At 44.9% G+C, this 26,546-nt stretch overlaps 1 protein-coding gene across 2 annotated transcripts in view; it reads left to right on the forward strand.

Moving 5' to 3' along the window:
- Positions 1–1,930: 1,930 nt before the first annotated feature.
- The window catches only part of LOC115387201 (neurabin-2-like), a 32,955-nt gene continuing 8,339 nt past the window's right edge, over positions 1,931–26,546 (forward strand). Inside the window, exons 1-14 of one of the 2 annotated variants that reach the window (XM_030089814.1) lie at positions 1,931–2,030; positions 11,811–12,200; positions 12,283–12,491; positions 12,562–12,900; positions 12,996–13,712; positions 21,187–21,319; positions 21,714–21,834; positions 22,133–22,237; positions 22,373–22,508; positions 24,425–24,568; positions 24,687–24,740; positions 24,911–25,042; positions 25,127–25,224; positions 25,611–25,707. In XM_030089814.1, coding sequence (XP_029945674.1) covers positions 11,897–12,200; positions 12,283–12,491; positions 12,562–12,900; positions 12,996–13,712; positions 21,187–21,319; positions 21,714–21,834; positions 22,133–22,237; positions 22,373–22,508; positions 24,425–24,568; positions 24,687–24,740; positions 24,911–25,042; positions 25,127–25,224; positions 25,611–25,707 — 2,589 coding nt within the window. In that variant the 5' untranslated portion in view covers positions 1,931–2,030; positions 11,811–11,896. The remainder of the gene's footprint in view (positions 2,031–11,810; positions 12,201–12,282; positions 12,492–12,561; positions 12,901–12,995; positions 13,713–21,186; positions 21,320–21,713; positions 21,835–22,132; positions 22,238–22,372; positions 22,509–24,424; positions 24,569–24,686; positions 24,741–24,910; positions 25,043–25,126; positions 25,225–25,610; positions 25,708–26,546) is intronic. The other variant, XM_030089815.1, reaches the window with a different exon arrangement.

The raw sequence follows: 26,546 nt of genomic DNA on the forward strand, positions 1-26,546 counted from the left end.
TTCCAAGGACACATCCGGACAGGATCTGTGGTCAGCATGAATCTGGACATTATGGATGATCACGGTCACCTCTGCTGCTTTCCAGGTTCAAGAAGAAAACGCTGGAAACTAGCCCCCCCTCTCTCATCACACTGCACAGCTCCTCATCTGCAGGGAGGAGGATTAAATGTTCTGTACGAATAAAACTACCCTGCTTCGTCTATTTCCATGTATCACTTCTGGAATTTTAATTTTCTTGAGTTTTTCCCCAAAGTCAAACTGTACAAATGCCTTTGAACACAATAAAACTTGTCATTCTTTTTATAAGTGCTCACATTTCATACCGTGATGATACTTTACATTTGAAGCAACAGGCAAAGAAATTAGTTTGGAATACATTTCAGAACTGCAAGAGAAAATCTCAGGCATCCACCCACCCCTTCCATTTGTCATTTTAATTTTACACATGCTGTAAATTTTGTCCAGTCTGGTTTTTAAACATCACATTTTTTAATCTGTTTAAGATTAGATTAGATTGGGAGGAAGAGCGTCAGAAAGCAATTTATATAAATCTTTTTTTTTTATTTAACCCCTGTTTACAAAACATTTTCTTTTTATTTTTAACTCAGTATAATCCCCCTGGTAGAATAAATCCAGGATCTGATGGGAGATATTTGAAAATGAACTGTTACAACATTTTACCACCAGGTGGCAGCAGAGATCTTTGTTCATATTCTAACAGACGAAGTCAAATTTCTTCTATTTTTTAACTTCTGTCTTTTCCAAAAAAAAAAAAAAAAAAAACTCTTATCAAGTCTTTAATTCAGTCAAACATAAGTATTGCAATGCTCCAGGTTAGTCATTTTTATTGAATCGAATAGAATAGAAATCTACATTAATAATTACTGGAGTTGTTCTTTTGTTCTCACTTATTTTGAGTCACCATCCTTGTTTGTCATTTATGAAGCATTATGAAACTGCATTACTTGTTTCAGTGGGAAAAATAAACACTGTTGATGCTAATGAGGAATAAAAGATAATCATAAATATATGTACACTTGGTGTCACCTTCCAGGCAGTGTGAGTTCAGGCCATCTTTAGGTTTCTTGGTATTAAAATGTGCACTTTTTTTTTTTTTTTTTTTACTTTCGGGTCAAAATCTGGATGTCAGCATGTTGCCTTTCACACGCATGATTTTTCATCCTGCCTTCATAATTTATTTATTTATTTTATTTTTATTTTTTTGGTAAAGGATGAGCCTGCTTTTTTGAAGACCTCACATCAGTGTAATTGAGATACGCTTTTGGATTGCACAATTGGCTTTTGTGCAAAAAATATAGGCTGCAACTGTCACCAACTATATATAAAAATTGACCAATACATCTAATGGGCACAGGAAATCTTTATTGACTGAATCCCAACAGTTTTTCACAACAGTACCTCAAAATATGGAGGAAAAACATGAAGATAACAATCAAAAATGACTGCTTGGCGGGCTGGGGTGGGACATCAACCTTCATTCCTCTGTGGTGTCACATATTTGATTTGCCACAAGTTTTTTTTCAGGCATTTTGTTTTGTTTGTTTTTTTTTAAAGAATTTATAATTACTTCAAATAAACAATGGTCCACTTTAAGGGAGGTCAGCCCAGGTCACCAGGGCATCTGAAACCAGGCCTGGCTTGCGTTGAGGTATTTTTACTGAGCATCATTTCTCCTTCAGTGTCTGGATCAGGCCTGGATATTATTAATCTGTTTGGGTTTTTGGGAGGAAGAGGAGGAGGAGGAGGAAGAGGGGGAGGAGGGCGAATTTGGGGAGTGTTGGGATAAAAGTGAAAAAGAGCTGGAAAAATCATATTTGGGGGAGATCGGGGGAGGTAAAGGATGTAGGGGAGGAGGATGTAGAGGAGGAGGAGGAGCAGAGAGAGGAGGCAGGCGCTCAGTCTGCTGCTTCAGGAGGAATCAGCAGCAGCAGCTGCAGCAGGACAATGGACCGTCTGCACCGTGGATCCTAACGGGCACCGGGCGGCTTCAGCAAACCGGGGGACACAAGGTAGGCCTGACAGAGGGTCTCCCACACCCCTCGGCCCCCACTCCTCCCCGGGTTGCGCTTCGTTTTACCCGCGATCACAGTGCGCCGTTCCGTCTGTGCGGAGCGGCTGCAGGAAGGAAGCGACGCAGCGCAGCAGGCAGGCGGGCAGACACCCAGCGGGGCCTGCCACCCGTCCGCCCCCGGGGCCGAAACCGGCGCTTGGACACCGCACTATACCCGCACTGTTGTGCCTACTTACTTATAGTCTGTGTGTTTTTACTCCGTGATCATTCGAAGGATCAAAAAATCGTTCGGAAAGCCCTACAGCAAGCGTCATGCCAAACCCCATAACATAAACATGACATTTTACGTTAAACTACTTCCCAGTTAAGGTAAGCGCATCACATGATGTCAACTTTGATTTATACGGATTACTAAATGCATTTTCTCAAAATCGTCGCATGTGTAACAGAACAAATAAAATGCGTTTTCAATTAAAATCTATTTAAGTGCCAGCGTCGCCTTTCGAAACGGTGTTTATTGTCGTAGGAGGAATACAAGGACACCTGCAAAAAACAGTGGCCATTTACTCGTAAACAATGCGACTTTGTGTGTTGCATTAATGCCGATTTAACCGATAGTGTTTAGTCTTTCGCCTTTAGGATTAGATGCTATTTCAAAGCAAATGCTTTTATGTTAAAAGGGCGACGCTGCAAAACCCGACGGTTTTCGGATGGAAACTGGGAGCGCGCAGCATATGTCGGGTATGCCAACAAAGCCTCCCTCTCTCCAGCTAGTCAGCAGCAGCAGCACGCAGTGTGTGCCAGAGTCAACCTTCTTGCTAGGCCGAGCCTGGGAGCCTCCTGTACAGATGCGGGGATTGTGGTGTGAATAGACAGTCATTGTCTCCACTATAATGTGCCTTCTGTTGAACAGTGCGCGCGCGGCGATCGAGAGATGCTGTGCAGGCATGGAGGACCGGAGGGGCTTATTGCTCATGTCTGTGCAGACTGCTGCCAGTTTGGAAGCACCACTGACTGCAGTGTGTGCACCTCATGAACTGTGCTGACCATTGCATGGTCACACAAAGGCAGATGTGAAGGACTGCACGCGGGCTCCACTCCTTCCTGTGACTGGATGTCACCATGCAAGGTCATTTTTGCCTTTCTAACCTTCCAATCAGTAAGAAAAACATTAGCAGCAGGCTGGGGGCTGTGTGCATGTCTGTGTGTGTGCAAGCCTGTATTTACTGATGGGAGGAGGCGTTTGGGGACTTCCCATAAATAGATTGGAAGTCAATAGTTGTTTGCCTCCATATGCTGAGGATGATGGCTGCAGACAGTCAGATGAGCAGCGGTTGGGTGCTGCTGCATTGTTTTTATTTTAGATGGCATGTGTGCGTAACATCCGTGGGAGGAGGATGAGGATGGGAGCTCTGCTCAACACGTCGAAATGAGATCAAGATTGCGTGTTAGTGCTGTGTGACAGAGGACGACTGACGGGAGCGATGTGTGCAGACTGTGTCGCCACATTTCCACGAAACGATGCAGCTTTGTGTCAGATGACGAAGACCATTCAGATTGTTGAAAATGCAGATATTTCTTTGTCGTTTCTTGTTTGCCAGACACGTCCACTCCCGCTGAAGACTCCTCCAGACTGTGTGGCTTCAGTAGTCATATAAGTGACGTGGATTTCACAATCTGGGGTATAACGGTCAGGCTGACTGACGATGTGCATTTCTTCTGAAAGAGAAGTGAAGACTGCATCAGCATGCTCCAATGCACCCGAATAACACTGTCATTATTTACGTCATCCGCATTCACTGACAGAAAAGCAGTTTTTCTGCTAGAATTTTAAACAGGGAGGAAGTTTGCTTTTGGACTAGATGGAGATTTTGAACATGTACTAACATCTTTCCTCCATGGGAATCTGCAAACTACTGTTTTGGAGCATTTCTTTTGGTTCTTACTTCTCCATAATGCATAATTCTGTCTGGACAGAGCAGGATGAAGAATTGTGATTGAAATTACTCTGATTACTTGAGATGCTGTTGTGTTAAGCTGTGTAATGTTTATTTACAGCTCCTCCTTGACCTCTTGTTGAATTACCAAATAAATATTGTGCTTGTATTTTCATTTTAAAGGATTGTCAGAGTCAACAAAAAAATCATCTCTAGATTCAAAGATAATCGTTCGGTTCAGCCGCAGTAGAGAAATAAGATCAGAACGTCTTTTTCTCTCTGCTCTTTCTCCTGTTTCTCAGCTGTTATCATCTTGGCCTTGTCTTTATCAGTCATGGAGACCGTCCTGTTCTCTAGAAGCACCTGGATTTCGTCAGTTGTCCTGCTCCCCTCCTCTCTCTCCGTCCAGGACTCCTCTGTCTCTCTCTGGATCGCTCCAGCGGCTCTTTCTGCTGACGGATCTCCTCTTCTGCTCTGCTGCAGCCATCTTCTGTTTCTGAGCATCCCACTCCTTGAAGGAATCAGCCGCTGCCTGCTCGGATGAGCGAGCGCGTTTTCCCTTTTAGCGCCTCGTGTTCTGCTCCCAGCGAGTCTTTCATGACTCCAGCCTCCGTCTGCTGGTCGTCCTCCTGCCCGGCTTCGCCACGTCCCTCGTGAGCTGTGTCCTGTTTTTCTCGTGGCTTATGTGTGGATTGAGTGGAACGGTGTCAACTGATGGAGCTCATCCACATGCAACCTCTGTTTTCATCGAAGTCCACGGCGTCTTTATTGAACGTTCTTTATTGAATCCTGATCTTGGTGACTTTTTAAAAACGAGCGCAGTCCCACGTGTTGCCAGAAGGCGTTGTGGGGAACAGAAGTGACAGTTTACAGCACTGTCTGGCCTCACACTGACTCCAGATGGCACTTCTGACCACATGGAGAGCAAACGCACACACACACACACACACACGCATGCACACACACGCACACACTGCAACCACAGTCTTGTGACACTCTGTTGCCAAATAGTATCTTCTCGCACACACTGATCATGTGAAGCCAAGTGAGCAAATCAAATGTAAAGCAAATAACCTTCACAGGGGCCTTCACAAAGTGACACACGCACACGGACACACATACAGTCTCACACACACACATACACGAGGCTATTCCAGCTCGCAGCCTCTTTCCTGTTATTGTTAAGAAGAAGCTGAAGGCTCCAGGAGTCCCTCTGATAAACGCCGTGTGGCGACGGGAGCCGACACAGCCTGACCTCTGGGCTCCATCCCGGCAGGACCAGGGACAAAAGTCCGTCTCCGGTTTTCTCCACTTCTGCAGCAGTGAGAGAAATAACTGCATTCAGCATGTGCATCTGCTGCTTCTTCTAAGAACAACTCCATCTGGCCTTGCCCTACCCATAATCCCCTGCGGTTCAGGGTGGCTTCCTGCCATTCAGTCCAGAGTGTCACGCCTAACTGTGCTGGGTAATTTTTTTTTTTTTTTTTATGGTCATCTTTCTGCTCCAGTTTGAAAAGTGGTTTGGAGGACCGGATTGGAGCCTCATGTGGGCCAGTTTGGAACCACGAGTCTTATGTTTGACACCTGTGGTATAAATGATTGAAAACTTACACGGAAACTTAAAAACACACACATTACACACACACTGTGTTGATGCACTGATGTTAAAATTGAGAAATGATTTAGAGGAGATTGGAAAGGAAGAATAAAAAAGAAAAATTGTATAAAGTCTTAAACATGATTGAGAATGAAAACCAGTCCAGAGAGGCGAGCGGTGGTTTATTTCATATTTTATGTGAAGAACATCAAGAATGATAAAGCTGAAATCAATGAATGTTTGTGATTTTCATCTCCTCGGGCTGCGCTCCATCAATCAGCTGCAGCGTGAATAGAGAGTTCTGGAAAAGCGCTGCGTGACTGTTCACGCTGTTTATCAATGCTTGCACAAATTAAAGCTAAAACTCAACTCAAAAAAAAAAAAAGGCAAAAGCAGAGTCAAGGATGAAATCTGCTGCAGACGGATCCAGGAGGAGTAGAAACGAGTCGTCAGGTTCAAGATAAGAAGGATCATTCAGCTTTTTTAAAACCCATTAGCTGCGATGGCGTGAAGCCGATCTGCGTTTGATACAACAGCCTGGCTCTGGAGTGAAAGAGTAACATATAACCAGGACTCTCTGGACTGTATATCAAGGAAAAAATGTTGGTCTCATCAGTTTCTATTGTCTCCTTTTTCTGCATCTTCAGCTGGGGGCACCAGTCTCTGGTTTAACCATGATCAGTGGTCGGATTGAGGATTCACAGCCTTTCTTTGATCAAATCTGTTGGAGTTGAAGATTGAAGATTTTCTGAGAAACTTTAAGGGAGTTTAGAAAAGCAGAGAAACTGTTACCAACTATTACGTCCAAATTCATGGAGATTGATCTGCAGTAGAAGCTGCTGGGTGGAGGTTATTGATGGCGCCGTTACATCTGGTCCTGGAAAAATAAATGCATCTTTTACACAATATTTATTTATATGTTTTTTTCCTCTGCATGATGCATCTGTCTGCATAGATAATAGATTTGTGCGTCAAATCACATCTGATCGACGACGTGGAGAGTTGGCAGCATTGAGCTTGCATGTCGGGGTCAGGCAAGGTTAGTGTGTGTGTGTGTGTGTGTGTGTGTCTGTGTGTGTGTGTCACCTCGGTGTGCACGGGACTCTTCCCTGTCGCTGAATGGAAATGTGCAAATTTAATTTAAAAAACAAAAACTGTTTCAGTTAAATGGAAATTTATTATATGGTTCAAACCACCGGACAAATATTTAGTCTATCTGGAATTCCTGTGCATCACTGTTGCCATGACAACCATCAAAGTATGTTCAGTAATAAGAAGGTATTATTGGTGATAAAGGTTTGACCCTCTGTCCAAGTGGAGTTTCGTATTATGGTGAAGGGATGTGAGCGCGTCTACATGCGCTGGCGTCAGACTTTGTTTATCAAAATCTATGATTAGAATCTCATTCCTTGACATTTCACTGCATTGGCTTAATATTAAAACTCCGTATGAAACTCAAGCCTTCGTGTGTTAGCTAGTATTTCACGACAGACACCGTCGGATTATCTTTCGCAACCAGCGCCATACTACACCGTATCTATGAGAAACATCTACGAACAACCAATAGAAAAGCTCCAGAGCAAGAGATTTCAGATTCCCATGAAGGTACAATGTTGTGAACACATAAATCTTTTCCTCACATTATCAGGATTTTTCATCTTTCTAGATCCAAATGATGAAACGATATGAGAGACAGAGAGATGTAAATGAAGTGATTTTTGACAGCTTGATAAATAATCCCTAAGACTGTAACAAGCAGGACAGCAAAGAATATTACTTCGGTTTGCTGTGACTAAACTGAACTGGCGGCATGTGAATGATCTCATCTGGCACATAGCGGCAGCCACACTGTTTCAGTATTGATTAATCCTCACAGTAATTATACTTTTCAATCGATTGTTGTGTGTATTCTCTGATAGTGAGTACTCACTCGGACAGCTTTGACCTCACACAGTCCGAGGTGATCAGAATTCAGACCTCCGAACAAAGATTTTTTTTTTGCTTTTCTCTTCGATCAAGATGTCGAATCCTCAGACACGACGGTCTAGAAACATCAGGGAATCGACCCGACTGCTGCTCACTGACTTTGAGTGGAGCCAGTTAATCAGGTGTCACTTGGCTGGAGGTTGAGTTGCTCACTTGGTTTCACAGGGATTTTTTTTTTTAACCTCTCTCTTTAAAAAAGGACGTGAAGCTCTGAACAAACGAGCAACGTGATAAGACTTGTTTCTCTCAACTACTCGGTTGAGATGCGTGTCGCTGCGTGCGGCTGGGTCGTTTCTTTTAGCGCAGTGACTGAACGAGTGGAGCGCAGCTCAGAATGGCAGACCGCACCGTCTGCTGACTGTTAAAGCACTTATATTGTAAAGGTCTGGTGTTTGAATGCATCTGTGTTGGTCATCGTTCATGTTTGACTTGGCTTTGTAGCAGATCAGATGGTCTTGACCACAACACTATATGCTCACAGGAGCTGCTGGGTAACCTGAATAAACTGATCAGTTTAGAAAGCTAATTACCTAATCCACAAGAAATCCTTTGAAAACCAGCTTCAGGTTAATAATAAATCTTCATAGGGAGTCAAGGATGAATTGATTCCATTCACTGTATGTGTCTGAAGGTGAGTCCCACTGTGATTTCATTTTTTTTCTGGTTCTCCTGTATGATTCTTGGGAACTCAGTCAGGATGTTTCCTCGTGTTTGTTGCAGTTGTTTGCATGCAGTCGAAGATGAACTGATCACTCTGAGGTGATGTTAACAGGCTGCTGGAATCGTTCTCGTGCAAGGTTGTGATTGTTGTCGCTCTCATTGTGATTTCTCAGGCATGTTCCCAGCGTTATTGAGAAGAAGACTTATCAACCTCTTAGAAATAACTTTATGTAATCCCTGAAACCTTCCCTTCCTTCATAGATAGAGTTTCTGGTTAAGTTGTCATATTTCAGTTTGATGTGGCCGTTCTGTGTTGACCAAAGACATCCTCTGTGCACCGTGACGTTGCACACTGTTGCTTTTTAATGTGAGTAGTCGTCATTTTTTTTCAACCAAACTGGAAAATCAGATTGAAGCTGCTCAAAAGATTCTTTTTTATGGCCAGTTATGCATTTTTTTTTTTTTTTTTCACTTTTTCTCTTTTACATTGAGCTGCACATGTCATATCAATGTGACAGTGCAACCTAAATAACGACACGAATTCACACCTTGGCTGTGAATTTTCACACAAATCCCACAGAGACGCTTGTAAAAAGTGAGAGATTTTTCTTTCTCCATTAAATGAATCAATCGTCTTCAGCTGCAGAACCATCAATTTCTCTCTCTCTTTTTTTTTGTTTTTCACAGTCATAATAGCACTGTTTTCTGAGAAACGCTGAGTGGTTGGTGGCCCTCCTGACCCATGATGCCCATTGTTATTTAATTTGCCTGTTTATTGCAATCATATCTTAATCACACATCTGATACTGGCAATTTAGGACTCATTAAACCTGCTGTGTGACTTCAAGTGGCTGTAGGAAATATGAGACGGATGGCAGGAATGAAGTCGAGGTAATGCGACGTATGTGAAAACAAAGCTGTAACTGCCTTCACATACGTTGTCATTTTCATTCTGTACATTTAAAGCGGCTTTGCACTACTTATATATTTACAACTATTCATAACTGTAATCAGGAACCTATTTTCAGCCGCAACTCTATTTTTCTCTGTGACCCGGCCTACTAAATTTGGCGTGTTGTTATTATCCACTCTGTTTTTAAGTTACCACAATTGTGTTTTTCTGCTCCTCCCCAGTGGCTGTCATTATTAGTCTACTGATGAATGTTTTTAATAACTCCGACTCACTGAACCAACCAGCAGGCCCCTGCTAATTCTTGTGTGTGTGTAATGGTTGTGTGATGATATCGCCCATTCCTGGCAGCGGCTGGTTATTGTGGTTGGTCCTGCTCATAATACACACGATTGCCGCTGCAGATAAAACCTTCAAGCAGTAATAATGTGCTGTAAAATGTTTTACACTGCAGACAAATATGACTAGATGACAGCTGATCTCAATGAGAGGAAAAACATAACTTTAAGCCAGTATTTAAACGTAAGGACGCCGTACGAGTTGGATTACGAACCCAACAATAAACTCTGAAAGTACAGTCTCAAAAATACAGCAAACAGTCAGAAATCATTGAAATATATTTGATTTTTATTTGAATAACAGTTGGCACCTCAAACTTAAAGGAATACTCCACCCAAAAAACGATTTGGCCTCATTTTCTACTCACCCTCATGCTGAGAAACACTCTGGAGCACTTTTTTGACGTTTCAAATGCAGTTGGAGATGTTTGGGGATTTTCGTGGTCAACAAACAGGAACCGACAGAGCCCGACAGAAAAAATGGTCCATAAAATCCACAAAACGTTCCCATTTTCCTTCATACTGCTCGTCCGCTGTAATCCAAGTGTCCTGAGCGTGTAACGTCCATAATTAATTCTTAACGAGGTCATTTAGTACATTTTAAGAGCCCAAACAGGGCGCTCTCATACAGCTCCATTGCATGTCTGCGCGCGCACCCTGAACTACGGAAGCCGCGGCAGACCAAGCAACACGCTTGTGCCCTTTCAGCAGGACACCGAATTCAAAGCTTTAAAACAGTAGCCAATCACTTTTGTGATTGTCCACAGCTCGGTCACTCACAGCAGAATATAAACAGCGGAACTTCTTCTTCTACGCTTGCAATTTAGAAAAGTAGTCGCTGAAAGCGCGCAAGCATCTGGCCTGGTCTGCCGCGGCTTCCGTAGTTCAGGGTGCGCGCGCAGACATGCAATGGAGCTGTATGAGAGTGCCCTGTTTGGGTTCTTAAAATGTACTAAATGACCTCGTTAAGAATTAATTATGGACGTTACGCGCTCAGGACACTTGGATTACAGCGGACGAGCAGTATGAAGGAAAATGGGAACGTTTTGTGGATTTTATGGACCATTTTTTCTGTCGGGCTCTGTCGGTCCCTGTTTGTTGACAACGAAAATCCCCAAACATCTCCAACTGCATTTGAAACGTCAAAAAAGTGCTCCAGAGTGTTTCTCAGCATGAGGGTGAGTAGAAAATGAGGCCAAATCGTTTTTTGGGTGGAGTATTCCTTTAATCATTAAGGTCTCATTTACATGATGACAGTCGATAGGAAATTGTCGTTTTCATGATTTGAAAGCAATCGCCGTATGAACGGAAAAGCCAGAGACACTAAAAACGCTTTATTTTGCACGATGCCGGTAATAAGGCTGTAATAAAACCACATACTCGCACAGGGAGAGAACTGAACAGCATGAACAGTCAGGCTCCTTTAAACTGGCTTTATGTCATGCTGCACCGCTCATTATCTGATTTAAGGAAGAAATGTGTCTCTGCATGTGATCCAGACGATGGTGTAGTAAATATACTGTTAAATTCAAGAGAGTGAGAATCTCAGTGGGGAGAATGAGCCGTTCTGCAGACTCTGACCTCGTTGTCAGACTCTCTCGAGGTGTAATAAATTTCCCTTTGGAAGCGTTTGAAGTTCATTAATTAAGATTCATGTTTCTTTATTTGTCACACGTGTATATACTGAAACTTGTCCTTTCAATCAAGCCTGTCTCCGTGGACCAGTGTGTCCGTCATTGTGTAATATTTCAGAACTAAGGGCCGAGCTCGCAGCGGTGACATATCGGCTCTGAGCATCGAGTCACAATAATCTGGTCTCAAACTCACTTGTCTGAAACGCGACCGCCGTTAATTATCTTCCACAGGTCATTAAGCAGACACCCCGGAGACTCTCCTATCAGCTGTGGAGCATCTCCCGGGTTTCCTAACACAGCGGTAATCAAAACTAAACCTGACGACGAGCGTCACTGTTCGCCTGTCCTGACGGTAAAAGCTGCAGACGGAAGCCCGGCTCGAAAATGAGACGGTGCTGGTGAGAAAACGGTGAGAGCTCCGGGGACCTGCAGCACTGCTGCGTGTTTGTGCATCACCCGATTTCCCGGAATGCGTTTGACATTCTGAGTGGCAGCGTGGAGACGCCGCAGACAGACGAGGTCACACTGTGTCATTGTTTTTAATTGGATTATTTTGACACCTCCCGGCGTGCCGTGTGTGACGTGACGTACATGTTGCGATGCAGTTTGCAGGTTCAGTGACTCATCGCAAGTCGCCAAATATGTTACGGCGGCATTAGAAAAATTCTCATTTACATTTTCAGTTTTGTTAATCAGCTGATTTGTTTCTGATTCAGGCGGTGAACGTGAATCAGCTGCAGGATGCTGCACCCTTCATCCCTGCTGACCCGCTCTCTCCCAGGGGGCATCTGACTCACCAAACATGATGAAGACCGAGCCCCCGTCGGCCACAGGGGGCAACGGGGCCTCCGGCGGCGCCGGCTCGAACCTGCGCAGCCCCTCGCCTCACCGCAACGCCTACGAGGCGGGCCTCGCCGCCCTGAAGAAGGCCACTGACCACCTCAACAATGCTGCAAACGGAGGCGCCAGCCCCTCGATGAAGCCCGCCCCGCTGCCCCGCCCCACCGGGAGGGGCCGCAAGTACGGATCCAATGTGCACCGCATCAAGAACATGTTCATGCAGATGCAGAGTCCCGGGGATGAGGAGGACGGCGCTAAAGTCATTGGTAAGGACCGCGGAAGTCTGTTTGACTGAACCGAGGTCTTGGAGTCGTAACAGGAGCGTATTCATGTGTATTCATCTGGCAGGTAAAGAGCAAGAGGTGAAACTGTCCTTGCCTCGAGCGTCCAGTCTCAATGAGAACGTGGACCACAGCGCTCTGCTGAAACTTGGGGGCACGGTCTCGGAGAGGGTCAACCGGTTCGACACCAAGGCGCCCGGGGAAAGTGGGGGCTCGGCCGGAGGTCTCTCCAAGCTACAAGAGACCAGGAGGATCTTCGAACAGCGGACTCTGCAGGTTAGTTTCATTACTTTCTTGCATTTTCTCTCTTTTCTTTTCCAAGTCTGACTGGTGTCGTCGTCTCCAGGAAAAGCAAGCAGCCACTAACCGCATCTTGCTGAAGAAGGAGCGAGCTTCGGGCTTCCAGGACAGCCGTCTTGACGTCGTCGCCCGCTTCAATGGGTCCACCGAAGCCCTGGACCGACTGGACGACCCCCCCGTTCCCTCTCCCGCCGCCGTCTCCTCCGCCGCAGCGTCGGTTAACCCCAGCGAGGCCGTCAGCCCCACCGTGAGCCAGCTCAGCGCCGCGTTTGAGAAGGGCGACCTGCAAAACAATGTCTACCTCCCCCAGCGCCGCTCAGCCCCGGCTTTGGCGCCGAAACCCAAACCTCCAGCCAGAGGAGAGGCCGTTGAGAGGAAGGTGAAGGTAGAGTGGCTTGAAAATTAAAATCCAGCTGAAGTTCATCAGAATGTATGAACCCATGAAATGACGTCATGACACTTCTTGTGTCTTCCCTTCAGACTAAGGCGCCCCCTCCAAGCAAAGACGACAAGGACGACGTCTCACTGGGAGTCTCGACCGGTCAAGCAGGAGAGGTGCCGGTCGTGACGGATTCTGGACAAAGCAGTTTAGGAGATCTGGAGACTAGTGAGGAGAAGAACGGGTTTGGACAGTCTGGAGAGCAACTCTCCAACTCCTCGCATTTCTCCTCGCCGTCGGTGACGATCACCTCTTCTTCCTCGCTGGAGGCCAATCTCATGGCGGATTCCCACCCTGCAGAGACCGAGGCGGGCTTAAGTGCGGCCGCCGCAGCCGAGCCGAATCCGCAGGCCGACGAGCCGGACGGCTGCTCCAGGGGACCCGACGCCGTCGGGAGGCTGGTGCAGGCCGAGGTTCACGCCTCTCTGGAAAACGGAGAGAAGGAGCCTCCGTCTTCCTCGCCTTCCTCGGACGAGAAAGGAGACGACTCCGAGGAAAGGGGCAAGGAAGACGAGGACAACGACGAGGACGGTTCCAGGAAGGAGGATTACTCCGAGGGAGACCTGGTAGATATTAGTGCGTACAGCGGGCTGGGCGAGGAAGACTCTGGGGGAAGCCAGCTGGATGACGAGGACGACGACGAAGACGAGGAGGCGTACCAGCCGGAGACCAGTTGCTCTGAAATCGCAGGCCTTCCTGAGGAAGAGGAGCCGCCACCACCCAACAGGAAGATTTGCTTCAGCACGGATCCAATCAAGGTGAGTTTTGAGTCTCCCCTCCGCCACAGAGCTCTGGTTTCTGAATATCTAAAACATTCTGTTTGTAAAGGGAACTCCTTGATAAAACACGTCCTCTGTCTTTAGCTCTTACTCATGTTCATTGCCTCATTCGAACAAGGCTGTTGGATTACACCTTCAAATACTGGCAGTAATGATATTTTTAGACGTCTTTAGAAGAGCATAGCAGCTGCTTCTGTGCATTGTTCCTGCAACCTTTTTTTTTCTTTGCACACATTAAAAAAAAGGAATTCTCTACATTTCTTCATATTCGGACCACATGTTCCTCCTTTCTCAGTACTCCTCCTCCAGTTTCTGTGCTTCTCTTTTCATCGAAGTTTTCTAAGTCTGGAGGAATATTTGGATTGCCCAATCCTTTGCATGCTTGAAGCGTTCGGATCGGGAAAATAGCGTCCGACGTTAGCCTCATGTGGGCTGGTTTTGGCCCACGAGCCTTATGTTTGACACCCCTGGTCTACATAGGGTGTGCCCTGATGTTGGCTGTGACAGGATTCAGGCAGGTAAACTAAATCAGGAGGAAACATGGACGGATGGTCGGTAAGGAGGTGAATAGGTCAGAGGTCACAGGTCAGGTGAGTCGGCAGGAAGTCGGCCATTTTGGTCCAGCAGAAGGAAGGTAATTGGGGAGGTGTGTTGGAACAGGGGCAGTTAATTCTCCCTCGATAAATGCAGTTACGAAGCTCAACCTACATTTGGAACCTTTCATCATTAACTTTTATCATCTTTGTTTCAAGATTCATTAGACTTTAGAACATGAATAAAAATGAAGACACTCAATGGTCACTTGTTATTATTATTTTTTTTTTACGTTTCTTTTTGGATTTCTAATGAGTAAGAGAGCGTAATCGAAAAGACAGATCGACTTCCTTTTTCTCTGCTCACTCATTGCACCGGGGGATTTTCACTCTTTGATTTTGCCACAGTGTTTCCTGCTGACTGAAGCTCAAACAGAATGTGTGTGTGTGTGTGTGTGTGTGTGTGTGTGTGTGAGTGTGAGTGTGCGAGAACTTACAGATCTTAATTTAACAGAAGCTCTTTTCTCTTCTGGACCTCCCTCCTGTTTCCATCTGCAACCTTGCGGCGGTCAGCTGGTTTAGTGAAGCACAATGATAGAGCTGTCACGTCAATGGAATCCCTCCCCCATGAGACTCGCCGCCGAACGCCACAGAGTGTGATGTATCTGAGAACAGGAAGTGCCGGAGCAGTTGTGATGGTGTGTTGCAGCATGTTGAGGCACAATTTAATGTCATCAGGGAAGACAAAGACCACATAATGGCTCCTGAAGGTGAAGACCGCTTTTCCTGCTCAGTCATGTCCACTCACGTGGGTGGTAGAAGAAGGAATATTTTTTTGTTTTCAAGGTTAGGCGCCACTTCAGAAAGGGATTCTTTTCATTTCTTGAGCCTTGAAACATTTAACTACCAACCTCTCGAACCACAGCAAGGCTAAAAGTGGAGTTGTGGCCTGAGGCGTGTGTTGTTTACTACAAAGGTGACTTCTGCAGTTCGTCCAGCAGATATGCAACCTCATGTTTTCATTTTTCTTTCAGTAACTGTTCAATTCACTTTTGTTTCTTTTTATTCATTTGACCTATAAATGGTCAAATGTGTGACTTTAGGGTAGTTTAACACATTTTCCACAGATTTTTGTGGCTTTTGAGGGTGTCAGGAGTGAAAGAACCAATCTCGGTTGAAAGCGAAGGCCTACCAGTTCCTACTGAGAAAACTGCAGTACGAAGGCAGTGGCACTGAACCAGAAGGCAGCAGGCTTGATTGGAGGCCAGTTGAGCAGAATAGACAGGATTAAGGATGAGTACATTAGTAGATTCGTGAACTTTGGGTCATGACCGAAAGAATGAGACCTCAGATGCAAGCGGCTGATTTTCTCTGCAGGGTGGCGGGCGTCACCCGTCATGATAGAGAGGAGTTCAGCCATCTGGAGTAGAATCGAGAGGAGCCGGTCGAGGTGGTATATCTGATCAGGATGAGCCCTGGTCGCCTCCCTTTCAGGGGTTTACCAGAGGCCTCGAGGTCGGCCCCAGACTCGCTGGAGAGATTACATCTCTGGTTTTACATCTCCGGAGAGTATTGCCAGAAGATGATCCACTGTGACAGCCACTTACAGGAAAACACCAAAGAATGAGAAAGAATAATGGGATTTGACTACAGATGAATGCCCTTTAAGAAATTAAAGTCACATTCTTTGGATTAATCTCAGTTGCTGTTATTGTTGAAGCCCTGCAAGACACAGTGATCTTGCCACCGTCCCGCTGTCTTGGACTTGTGGCTTTCTCTTTGCGAGGTCCTCTGCTGCAGGGAACAAAGAGCCAGCCATTAGACTCTCTGTCCGGGCACGTTAGGTGTTGCTGCTCCATTTCCAGAACCAGTTGGCAGTTGTCCTCCTGACTTCATGAGTTACTTCATGAAGGGAACGTCAGCCAGCAGTCCTCAGACCTCCTGCGGTGGCGTAACCAAGTCTCCGTCCTGCCTGAGCAACCAGCACCCCTCTGCAAAAACTGCATGGTTACCAGACTGTGGAGTCGCTTATCAGTCTGGATGACTTAACACCTGAACGCAGCAGAACTGTTCAGCTGATGAAAATTTCAGCATGGATGTTTCTGTATTTAGTGTTACACACTGATACACACTCAAACACACACACAGTAGGTCAGGCTGTGCTGAGCTGCACACAAGGCTGCCTCTGTGAGGTTGCGAAAAGCAGCAGGAATGCAGCAGGGTGTGTTTGTTTTCCTTGAAAAAAAGCGTGCACGAACACACACACACACACACACACACACACACACACACACACACACACACACACCACATGCACGCCAACAGGGGAAGCTGATTGATAAGAATCACAGAATGGAGCTTTGTTTAGATGAAAAGGCACCTGGTGGGTATGGAAAAATCCAAGTTCAAAGTCATTCTTGTCGGGATTCGGAGAATAGAAAACCTGTCTAATTAGACACTCGAATGGAAGTAAAGTGCTGCGGCTTAAGAACAGTGCGGCTGAAGCAATAAATTCGGAAAAGAGGTACTTACATAACCCCCCCCCCCCCCCCCCCCCCCCCCCCCCCCCCCCCCAGACGAGGTGATCCTGGCTGTCCTATTCCATCCATCCATCATTTTTTACCTGCTTCATGCATACAGGCTGGAACCTGTCCATGCAGGCATTCGAGATCTGGATACAGTGCAAACACACACACACACAAACACACAGATACGCTCACATCCCTGGGCAAATTAGGCCCCATTTACGTGACAGTGTTTAAATTAAAAACGTATCATGTTTTTATTTCAGAACTACAAAACTATTAAGTCCAGGAGAATCTGGACTGGAAATCCAGACACTGGAGGAAAACATTGTTCTTATTGACCATTTAATTGTGCGTGTGCAGAAGAACTGCGTTTTCATTGGCTCCCTGCACCGTTATTGTTAAACGGAAACCCAAGACATAACAAAAGTTTTGAACTTGAAACCTGTAAATGGCCTTAGACTCACCAATTCACTGAACAAGCTTGTAGAATGTGTCGCTTTCTTCCTGAGTGTGTGATCCACATGTCTGAGTTGCCCTTCCAGACACAGGCTGTTCTCTTGGGGGTAGGATGCAATGGGATTTGAACCAGAAAACCAATTTGTGAAGTCACTGCTGCCTTGATTATGGCCCACTGGACACCCAAATCTAATAATTGAAAGTGTGAATACTGGTAAAGAGCCTACAGGGAAAAGTGAATGCCTTTCAAAATATTAGCGGTTCAATCTCCTTCCTCGCTCTAACATGTTTACGTGTCCTTGAGCATGACACCCGGCCCATATTTGCTCCCAACAGGCATCAATACCTTGTTAAACAGCTGCTGCTGTTGTTGTGACTGTGTCTATGAATGGGTGAATGTGTCCCAACAACAGTGTAAAAATACTTTGAGGCTGATGAATTGAACTAAAGCAATCCCAAGTCAACCGCATCAAAGTCGACAGGACTGACCACTGCAGCACCGCGCCACCGTCAAACACAAAACTGCAGTTGTTCATCCAGATAATCTTTCTTTTGGAATCGATGCCACTTCAGCTGGCCTTGAACAAACTGTGCGGTGCTGTGGCAGGATTACTATAAACTCACTAATAAAAACATTCTTTAGCGCCATTCACCTCCTGATTTACACATCGCTCTATTGGAAATGTCGCGTTTCAGTTCCTGTTTCCAGAGAAGTTGATGTTGTTCTGCTGCGACACACCCGGACTGCGGCCTTATCGGGCTTTCTGCACGACTGACTGATAATGCATTGATTAAACGAAGGTGTGTTGCAGCAGGACGGCGAACCTTTGCGAGTAAAACATGACTGAATCGCACAAGTCTTGACTAAATATTGATCCATGCACCTGCCTGACATCCATCAGACAACGTGCCTCCGACTCAGTTCATCCACATGTGAAGCAACAGCATGAAAGTTGTGCTTCAGCAGTAATAAAGACGCTTCCACTTTTATCCGTTTTTGTGATCTGGATTTTGTTGAAGTTGGTGGTATGTTTACTGCCCCTTTGAGACTTGAAAGTGAAGCCACATGCGGAGAGAGGCCCGGTGTGGAGGGACCAGCCCGCCTTCTGCGGGACGTCTCGGTGGTTTGGCTTCTGGCCAGCGTAGTAAGCTCGCGGTGTCTGATTGGCTGACGTCTGCAGAGGCTGTCATTGAAGACGGCTCCGTCAGTCAGTCCAGACCGTCTGGATCCGGTCCATTCTGCAGAGACGGAGCTCATTTCTTTACTGATCACCACGGGATCTTCTTACCCCTCATTTGTTTATATGTATTCTGTTTAAAAACTGCAAAGGAATTCAGACTAAAATCAAGATCCGCCATTCATTTTCAATTATGCATATCCTTACTTATGTTCTAACTTTTCAAATATATTTATCGATTTGTAAACTCATTTGAACGACATTTTAAAGGGATTTCTTGTTGTATAGGTCAAAACTTGGAATGTCACTATAAAATCTGTTAATAATATAAGTTATTTCAACACAAAAACAGCTTTTTATAAAATGTTGATTTGATAACTGTCACCTTTACTTATAAAAATAATAATCTAATCATCCTTTTGGATGAGTTACAGGCTAAACTTATAAAGAATAATACAAGTAATAGACTTCAAGTGTTTCAGTGGATGAAATTTCTATATATTTACCATCCTGGAACGACAGAGTTTGAACTATAGGAAAAATAAGCTTTTCCGATGTATTCTGGGTTCATAGAGACTTGATTCTTGATAAACTTCATTGATTGGCACCTTCGTAAATTTCTGACTGATTAAATTTCCCCCAATAAAAGTTTAAGATCATTAAATGCTGTTTTGTTTAATATTCTCACAGGGAAATGTAACAACAAAAAGGTGAAGCAGCTTTTTTGTTTTTGAACTCCCTTTTTTGAACCAGTCATCAATATTTGCTTGGAACTGCCTGCTGCTTGCTCTAAAAAAGAAGGAAAAAAAAGATCTTCAGGTATCAACCACTGTTTTGATTTTTGTTCCCATTTGTCTGTACTTCTTTTTTATCTTGTCAAGCTTGTGTTTTTGAAGTAGTCGATGTAACATCTGTGCAAAAATGAGGTCCACCCCAGGAATCTGGCACAGCCTCATTAAAAAGAAGGAGTTTCTTTAATCTTCCATGCGGTGAATCCCACTCAGACATGACTGATCGAGATCTGCAAATCTGCCACGGATGGAAGTTTTAACGCCTTCGCCGAGGTTGCTTCTCATCATATGACACGATTGCACAAAACCGTTTTGTGCCACCATAAGAAGAAAAAAAAAAAAGAACACTGCCATGTTTTTTCAGTGTATTAAATGTGATGTGATCGTGTTGTTTCACTCATTTGATCCAAATATCAGTCTACACTCATAGCAGAGGAGCATCTTTCTATATTTCTCATATTTTTGGTCTGTTTTTTTTTTGGTCTGGTTTTGATTCTGCGCTGTCTGAGATGACCCAGTCAACACACTGCTGTCCGGTTGGAGGAGTGTGTTTCACACAGTTGTAGTTTTAGTTCTTTGTTGTGTCATCCAGTCTTAAGTTGTCTGTTTGGGTGCAGTTCTGTTTAGTTTTCAGTGGCTAAATCGAGATTGTGCGTCCATGGCGCTCTGAAACACACACACGCATGCGCTTGCACGTACACACACACACACACACACACACACACACACACACACACACACACACACACACACATCTTTAAAGTTACTCAACAGGAAGGAAACGTGACAACAGGAAACACTTTAACAATCCGGGCCTCTGACCTTGTTTGTGGCAGATTATGCTGCCGCGTACCTCGCTCCTCCACGCTCAGGGACATGTAAATAATCATTTTAGCGGCACCTCCTACAAACAGAGGCTTCTGTCTGTGTCTCCTAACATCTGTCACACACACACACACACACGCGCACACACACATATTCTCACATACACACATTTAGCGTATTCACTGGACGAGGAGAGAGAGAAAGAGCGAGAGAGCTGCGAGCCGGTGCCAAACTCATGCTGGGTCAGCCCGCCGTTGCTATGGAAACAAAGCCCTGGTCACTGGAGAGACGGATGCTGGTGACCTTTTGGGGGGGGGTGCAGTGAGAGGATGGAGAAACATATGGAGAGGGGACAGTGGGAGACATAGTTTGAATTGTTTCAAAGTTGAATGAATGACGGCTAAATATTAGCACTGAAGCAAAAAACAACAATGTTTTTGATCATTTCAGTAAAATATCAATCAGCACTTTTCCTTTTTAGCTTTCAGCTTGGAAAAGGAATGACTTGAGGACTTTTTTTAAATCACTGATGCCTCATTAACATGATATTACTGAACATTTTCTCAAAGGACATCGTTTGAAAGCTTTATAGATCAGAAAAAAAGATTCTGCTGTAAACGGACGTCTTTTCCAAAATGTCTCTGTGAAAATGCAAAACGTAAACGACCCTTTTAAAACCGTAAGATTAATATGATGCAAAATCATATATATTATATATGGAAAATTAAAAATACATGGAAAAACAAGCTGAGTAGAGATGAAGCAGTGGAGGGAAGGTTGAGACAGTTTGGACATGTGCTCAGGACAGAGTGGGTTTATTGGACAGAGGCTGCTGGAGACGGAGCCGTCAGACGAGGAGAAGAGGAAAACCTCAGATGATTCATGGATGAAGTGAAGGAGGACCTGGAATTATCCCAGTTGGCTCGCTTCAATCTGCTGTTTTAAGACTGATTATCTGACAACAAAACCGATGCCCCAACACTCGTAAGAAATGTCGATGCTTTGGTGATATTGAGCTTGTAGTTTGAGAATCTGAAGCCTAAAACACAAGCTTTTGGAACACTCATTTTGGAACGACGACCAAAACATTGTGTTTCCACGCAAACAGCCTACTTGACATTTGACCTTTGCCCTTCATCCAGGTCTTCACCACCTACTCCAACGAGGACTACGACCGGCGGAATGACGACGTCGACCCCATGGCGGCCTCGGCCGAGTACGAGCTGGAGAAGAGGGTGGAGAAGCTGGACCTGTTTCCGGTGGAGCTGGAGAAAGGTTTGGCTTTTTTTTTGTCTGTTTGTTCTTTACGCTTGCTGAATGAGAGTCACTCAGTCAAGCCTCTTACGTAACGACGTACACAAACGCACATGTACGCAGTAACTGACAGGCCGCTGTGGTGGACACACACCGTCTGTCTGCTCGCAGCGCCCTGATCCCCTTATGGGATTGAATTTAGCGCGGATTAGCCTAATTAGCGGCCAGTAATTCTGGAGGTAATGGATTTCAACCAGAAACTGCGTGATGGCTGCTCTTAGCACTGCTTAATAGCTGTAATGCTAATGTGCAACAGCGCCTAGTATAAACGGATGTGTGCTCATTCTGCCACCACGGAGGAAAACCCGGATTTTGATGACAGAAATTTAAAAAAAACCAAACGTTTGTGTTCCAGACAGCGACGGTCTGGGGATCAGCATCATCGGGATGGGCGCAGGAGCAGACATGGGCCTGGAGAAGCTGGGGATCTTCGTTAAGACGGTCACCGAGGGCGGGGCGGCGCAGCGGGATGGCAGGTACCCAGCTTCACCTGGCCTCAACTTCTTAGCCCAGCCTGAACTGACCGGCTGACCAGAGGCCGAGGCGAACCCGGAACCATGTCACACGACGGATGGAGACACGCTGGGCTGCTTTATCGGGACTATTCTTTCCATCTACGTGACAAAACTCAAGTTTGACATCTGCAAATAAAGAAAAAGTGTTTTTCTTATTTTAAATTCATACAAGTGTTTCTTCTAAGAGGAAAAACCTCATGATTCTTTGCATTTGGGTCAGTCTGTTGGAGTTGACCCACCGCTGTGCACGTGTCTGCAGGATCCAGGTGAACGATCTGATCGTGGAGGTGGACGGCACCAGCCTGGTCGGCGTCACTCAGAGCTTCGCCGCGTCCGTCCTCCGCAACACGTCGGGCACCGTCAGGTCGGTTCCATAAAAACACACGCGCACACACACACACACACACACCACTTTATCTTAGAGCGGTGTGGTGAATGTAGTTTTCCTCGCTTCACAATGGGAGCTTATATTTGTGGCTGCGATCTGCGCGTCTCCCAGGTTTGTGATCGGCCGGGAGAAGCCGGGGGAGCAGAGCGAGGTGGCTCAGCTGATCCAGCAGACCCTGGAGCAGGAGAGGTGGCAGAGAGAGATGATGGAGCAGAGATACAAGCAGTACATGGAGGAAGATGAAGAGGTACACACACACACACGCTCACATACACACACACACACACATACAACTTAGTAGGATGCATTCAGCCAATGAGCCTGTGATCACCACAAATATCACTGTGTGTATGTGTGTGATTTTGTGTTTGTGTATATGACAAAATGTCCGTCTTCACTTCACCACGTGGCCTGATGTTTTAAAATCGGCCCAGCTGCTCCACCTCGTGGCCACAGAGGGTAGCAACACAGCAGTTCATGGGTCATTAAGAAATAAGGTTTAGAAAAATCACATTAATGTTTGGCTATCAGAGTGTTAAGCTGGACTTATATATTACCTGCATTTTAACAGGCTTCTCAAGGCAAGGCAGTTCTGCTTTACTGACAAGAGGCCACATTTTGAAGTGGCTCCTTTGTAACCTGTAAAACACACAATAATGTTACAATAATCCAGCCTAATGATTAAAAAAAAGGTTTAAATTTAAAGCAATAACTTCTCTTCTTGGTTTGAGGAGCAATGCAGTGAAGGAAGAATGTCGCTTTTTCACGAGGCCTCTGTCCTTGAATATCTCTCTTTCTGTTTTATTGTTTTACCTCTTTGTTGGTGTGTCATGCGCTTGTTGTAGAGCACTTCATTTTCTCTGAATGCTACTTCTCTACAGGCTAAACTTGACCAGAGATTTGTATTCTAAATGGAGATAACTGGTTAAATAATGACCAATAGATAAAAAATATTATCTTGAGTAGTATTACTTATACTTTTCCTAAACTCTGTTTGATGGCCAAAACAATTGGACCCTAAAATACAACTTACTGGATCACATTAGATTGTAAGATTAGTCAGTAACGACCAGAAGTTTTAGGAATCTACACAGTAGATGGACAAAAATGTTTATTCATCACATTACTGTTACATTATTTGGTGAGCAGATGTTTTAGACAATCACAGACTGAAAGTAACAGAATATTGATGCATTCCTGTGCATCCTAGTTGTTTGCAGCTGGATGTTACCTCCTCTTCTTGTGCGCGTGACGCCCGGTGGTCTTAACTCGGACGAGTGATGGATGAAGTGCGATCCTGTGTTTTAACTTAATGCGTTTTCCTCCGCTGTAAAAGTTGCTGTCGGCCGGGAAGGACACACTCGACACGGACTAATGTGAAGCTAATTTACTTTGCAGTTTAGCCGAGAGGAAGGAGACACATGCTCGGCAGAGTGTTATTGATCGCGCCAGGCCCTTTTAGAGAATGATAGACGCAGCGGCTGCTTCCAGGAGTTTGAGGCCGATCTGTCAGTCTGCTGGCAGGGTGGCGTCTTCTATTAATTTGTAACTAAACACCAAAACCACCAGATATGAAGATCTTCCTGTGGTACACAGTCATCTAATGATCTTATTCAGCATCTTCATGGAAGGAAAAATCACTGGAATTTTGGTTTCTCAACATTTTTTCCTGATAAAATTCTTATTGTACTTACACTTAAAGATAAACTAAATCAGATCATTTAAAACAAAAGTTAACGTTGCTCTATTTTTTTATCTGTCCATATCTTTGCAAAGCCTTGAGGGAATCTCTTTATATCCTTTGATTGAATTGTATTGGTCAGTGTTCAAGGTCACATCGTAAAACATCTTTTGTGGACATATTTTTAGATTTTCCTCCCATTTAAATGGCTTTTTCAATCCCGCCAGAGTCGCTGGAAGTAAAATAGAATTTGCTATTGCTTCGCAGGTGTTCAATTTTATTTAAAAAACACCAAAAACAGGACAGCCATGTCAAGGCATGTTTCTAGAGAAATGGGGGAAATCTGTGTGACAGATTTCTATTGGTGTGACATGTCTGAAACACATTGTTCTCTGGTTTTAGGGAGAATCCAGTCACCAGAGAAGGGTTATTCTGGGGAGTGTTTTTTCATTAAATTATTTTATTTTTCTCTGTTTACACAGACGGGTGAATACGCGACGGACGAGGAAGAGGAGATGAGCCCAATGTTTCCAAACTCCATCGAGGTTTTTGACCTGACGGAGAACCAGGACATGTTGTCTCCGGTGGAGCTGGACCCTGAAAAACTGGCCCACAAATTCAAAGAGGTCCGTGTGACCTCAGTTCCTTTGGATCGTTTGATTCATTTACTGATTTCTTGCGGTGTTTGTTGGGATTTTTGCTCTGAATTCGCTGTTTATTTTTCACATCTCTTTGTGTCTGCAGCTTCAGATTAAACATGCAGTAACGCAGGCCGAGATCCAGCTGCTGAAGAGAAAGGTAAGACCGTTTAATACGACACGCAGAAACAGGAGACGCTCCAAATTCAGAGGAGATGGATTCTGATGACTGAACACTGTCCTGCCTCCCACATCCACACACACACACACACACACACACACACACACACACACACACACACACACACCCTCCCTCCCTCCCACCTCCAGCTGGCTCACGCCGAGCAGGATAAGCTGCGTTGGCGGATGGAGCGCGCTCAGCTGGAGCAAAACATCCGAGACAGCAAGGAGAGGATGGAGAAGCTGGAGGGCTACTGGATGGAGGCGCAGTCGCTGTGCAAGGTACATCCAGACAGAGCAAAGACGCCACACTTCCCCGTGACTGGGCGAGTCCTTTGACTGACGTGTGTGTGTGTGTGTTTTCAGGCAGTGGATGAACACCTGAAGGAGACCCAGTCTCAGTACCAAACCCTGGAGAGGAAATACAGCAAAGCCAAGAGGCTGATTAAAGAATACCAGCAGAAGTAAGCAAAAAGAGGACAAGTGAAACATCGTGTGTCCTCCTGACACTCTGGGTCTACTGAGCATGTGCAGAAGAATTATTTGCTACAACTGTGGTCTGTATGCGCAGCTGCAGGCCTTTCAAATCGTTGCGTTTCCCCCCGTTTCCACGGAGACAGAGTTGAAGCATTTTCCCAAAGTCCCTCCATAGGAACCGTTTCTAAACCGTTTCTTTTCCTTGCTCAGTCATAATGTCACTTTAAATATTTAGTTTAAATTTGCCTTTTCTTTTTGAGGACATTTCACATGCCCTATCAATCAAATACGGTAGTGATGAATTACAGTTCGGACATTATTACGCTGAGAAATGTTCATTTTTTAATGCGTTATTTCAATGTGCAAATCGCAGAGAGATTGAGTTCCTGAAAAAGGAGACGGCGCAGCGTCGAGCTCAAGAAGAGAGCGAGGCCACCCATAAAGAGGAGACGGACAACCTGCAGGAAAAGGTAACCCAGTGAAACCTGACGAAACACACACACACACATTCTGAAAAGCAGAAAGCAACAACAGCTTCACTGCTTCATGTTTCTTACAGTTCTGGGACTTTAAACCAACATTCTGCCTCTTTTATTTTTTACCAGGTAACTTAAGTTTGAAAACGGTGCTTTAGGGACTGCAGAGGATCCCATTTCAGTATAATTACAACCCAGAGACGAGTGAAATTACAGATAATCTGCAGTGAGAAAAGTGGCTCCTGCTTTCGCAGATTGAACTGAAACGGCATCACAGTGTGTTTTTCCTTATTTAGAATACGTTTCCCTTGAAATCTGTCTTTAAAAAGTCAGAAAACACTCTCCTCCCTCCTCGTATTGTCACCTAACGCCGCCTCTTTCACTTCCTGATCAGCTTAAATAGATGGACTTCCTGTGACTCAGATCAGATCTGTTGGAAGAAGTTATGAAGGTGAAAACGAGACAAAATAAGCAAAAAAGCTCCAAAAACTGAAGTGTGTGTGTAGTGAACTGAGATGTGTGCATGGTTACAAGGAAACAGTTTATTTTTACCCACTCTGAACTGAAAACCATTGGACATCGTTCCTTTTACAGTTTTTCACAATTGCTAAAACACTAAACCCCATCGCCTGAACCAAACTCTCAGTGGCCTAAACTCATTTTTCGAATCAAACACTCTTTTGGCAAAAACTTAAACACTGTTCAGATCCTATGCTCAATTTGCAAAACCCATCTGCTCTTTTTTGCAAAACCTTAGACACGTTCTCAGTCACTAAACACATTTCACTACATTTTTGCAAAATTGTAATCACTGGCAGCAAAATGTGAACACA

This window comes from Salarias fasciatus, chromosome 4 (assembly GCF_902148845.1).
Source record: "Salarias fasciatus chromosome 4, fSalaFa1.1, whole genome shotgun sequence".
NCBI classification, from domain to species: Eukaryota; Metazoa; Chordata; class Actinopteri; order Blenniiformes; family Blenniidae; genus Salarias; species Salarias fasciatus.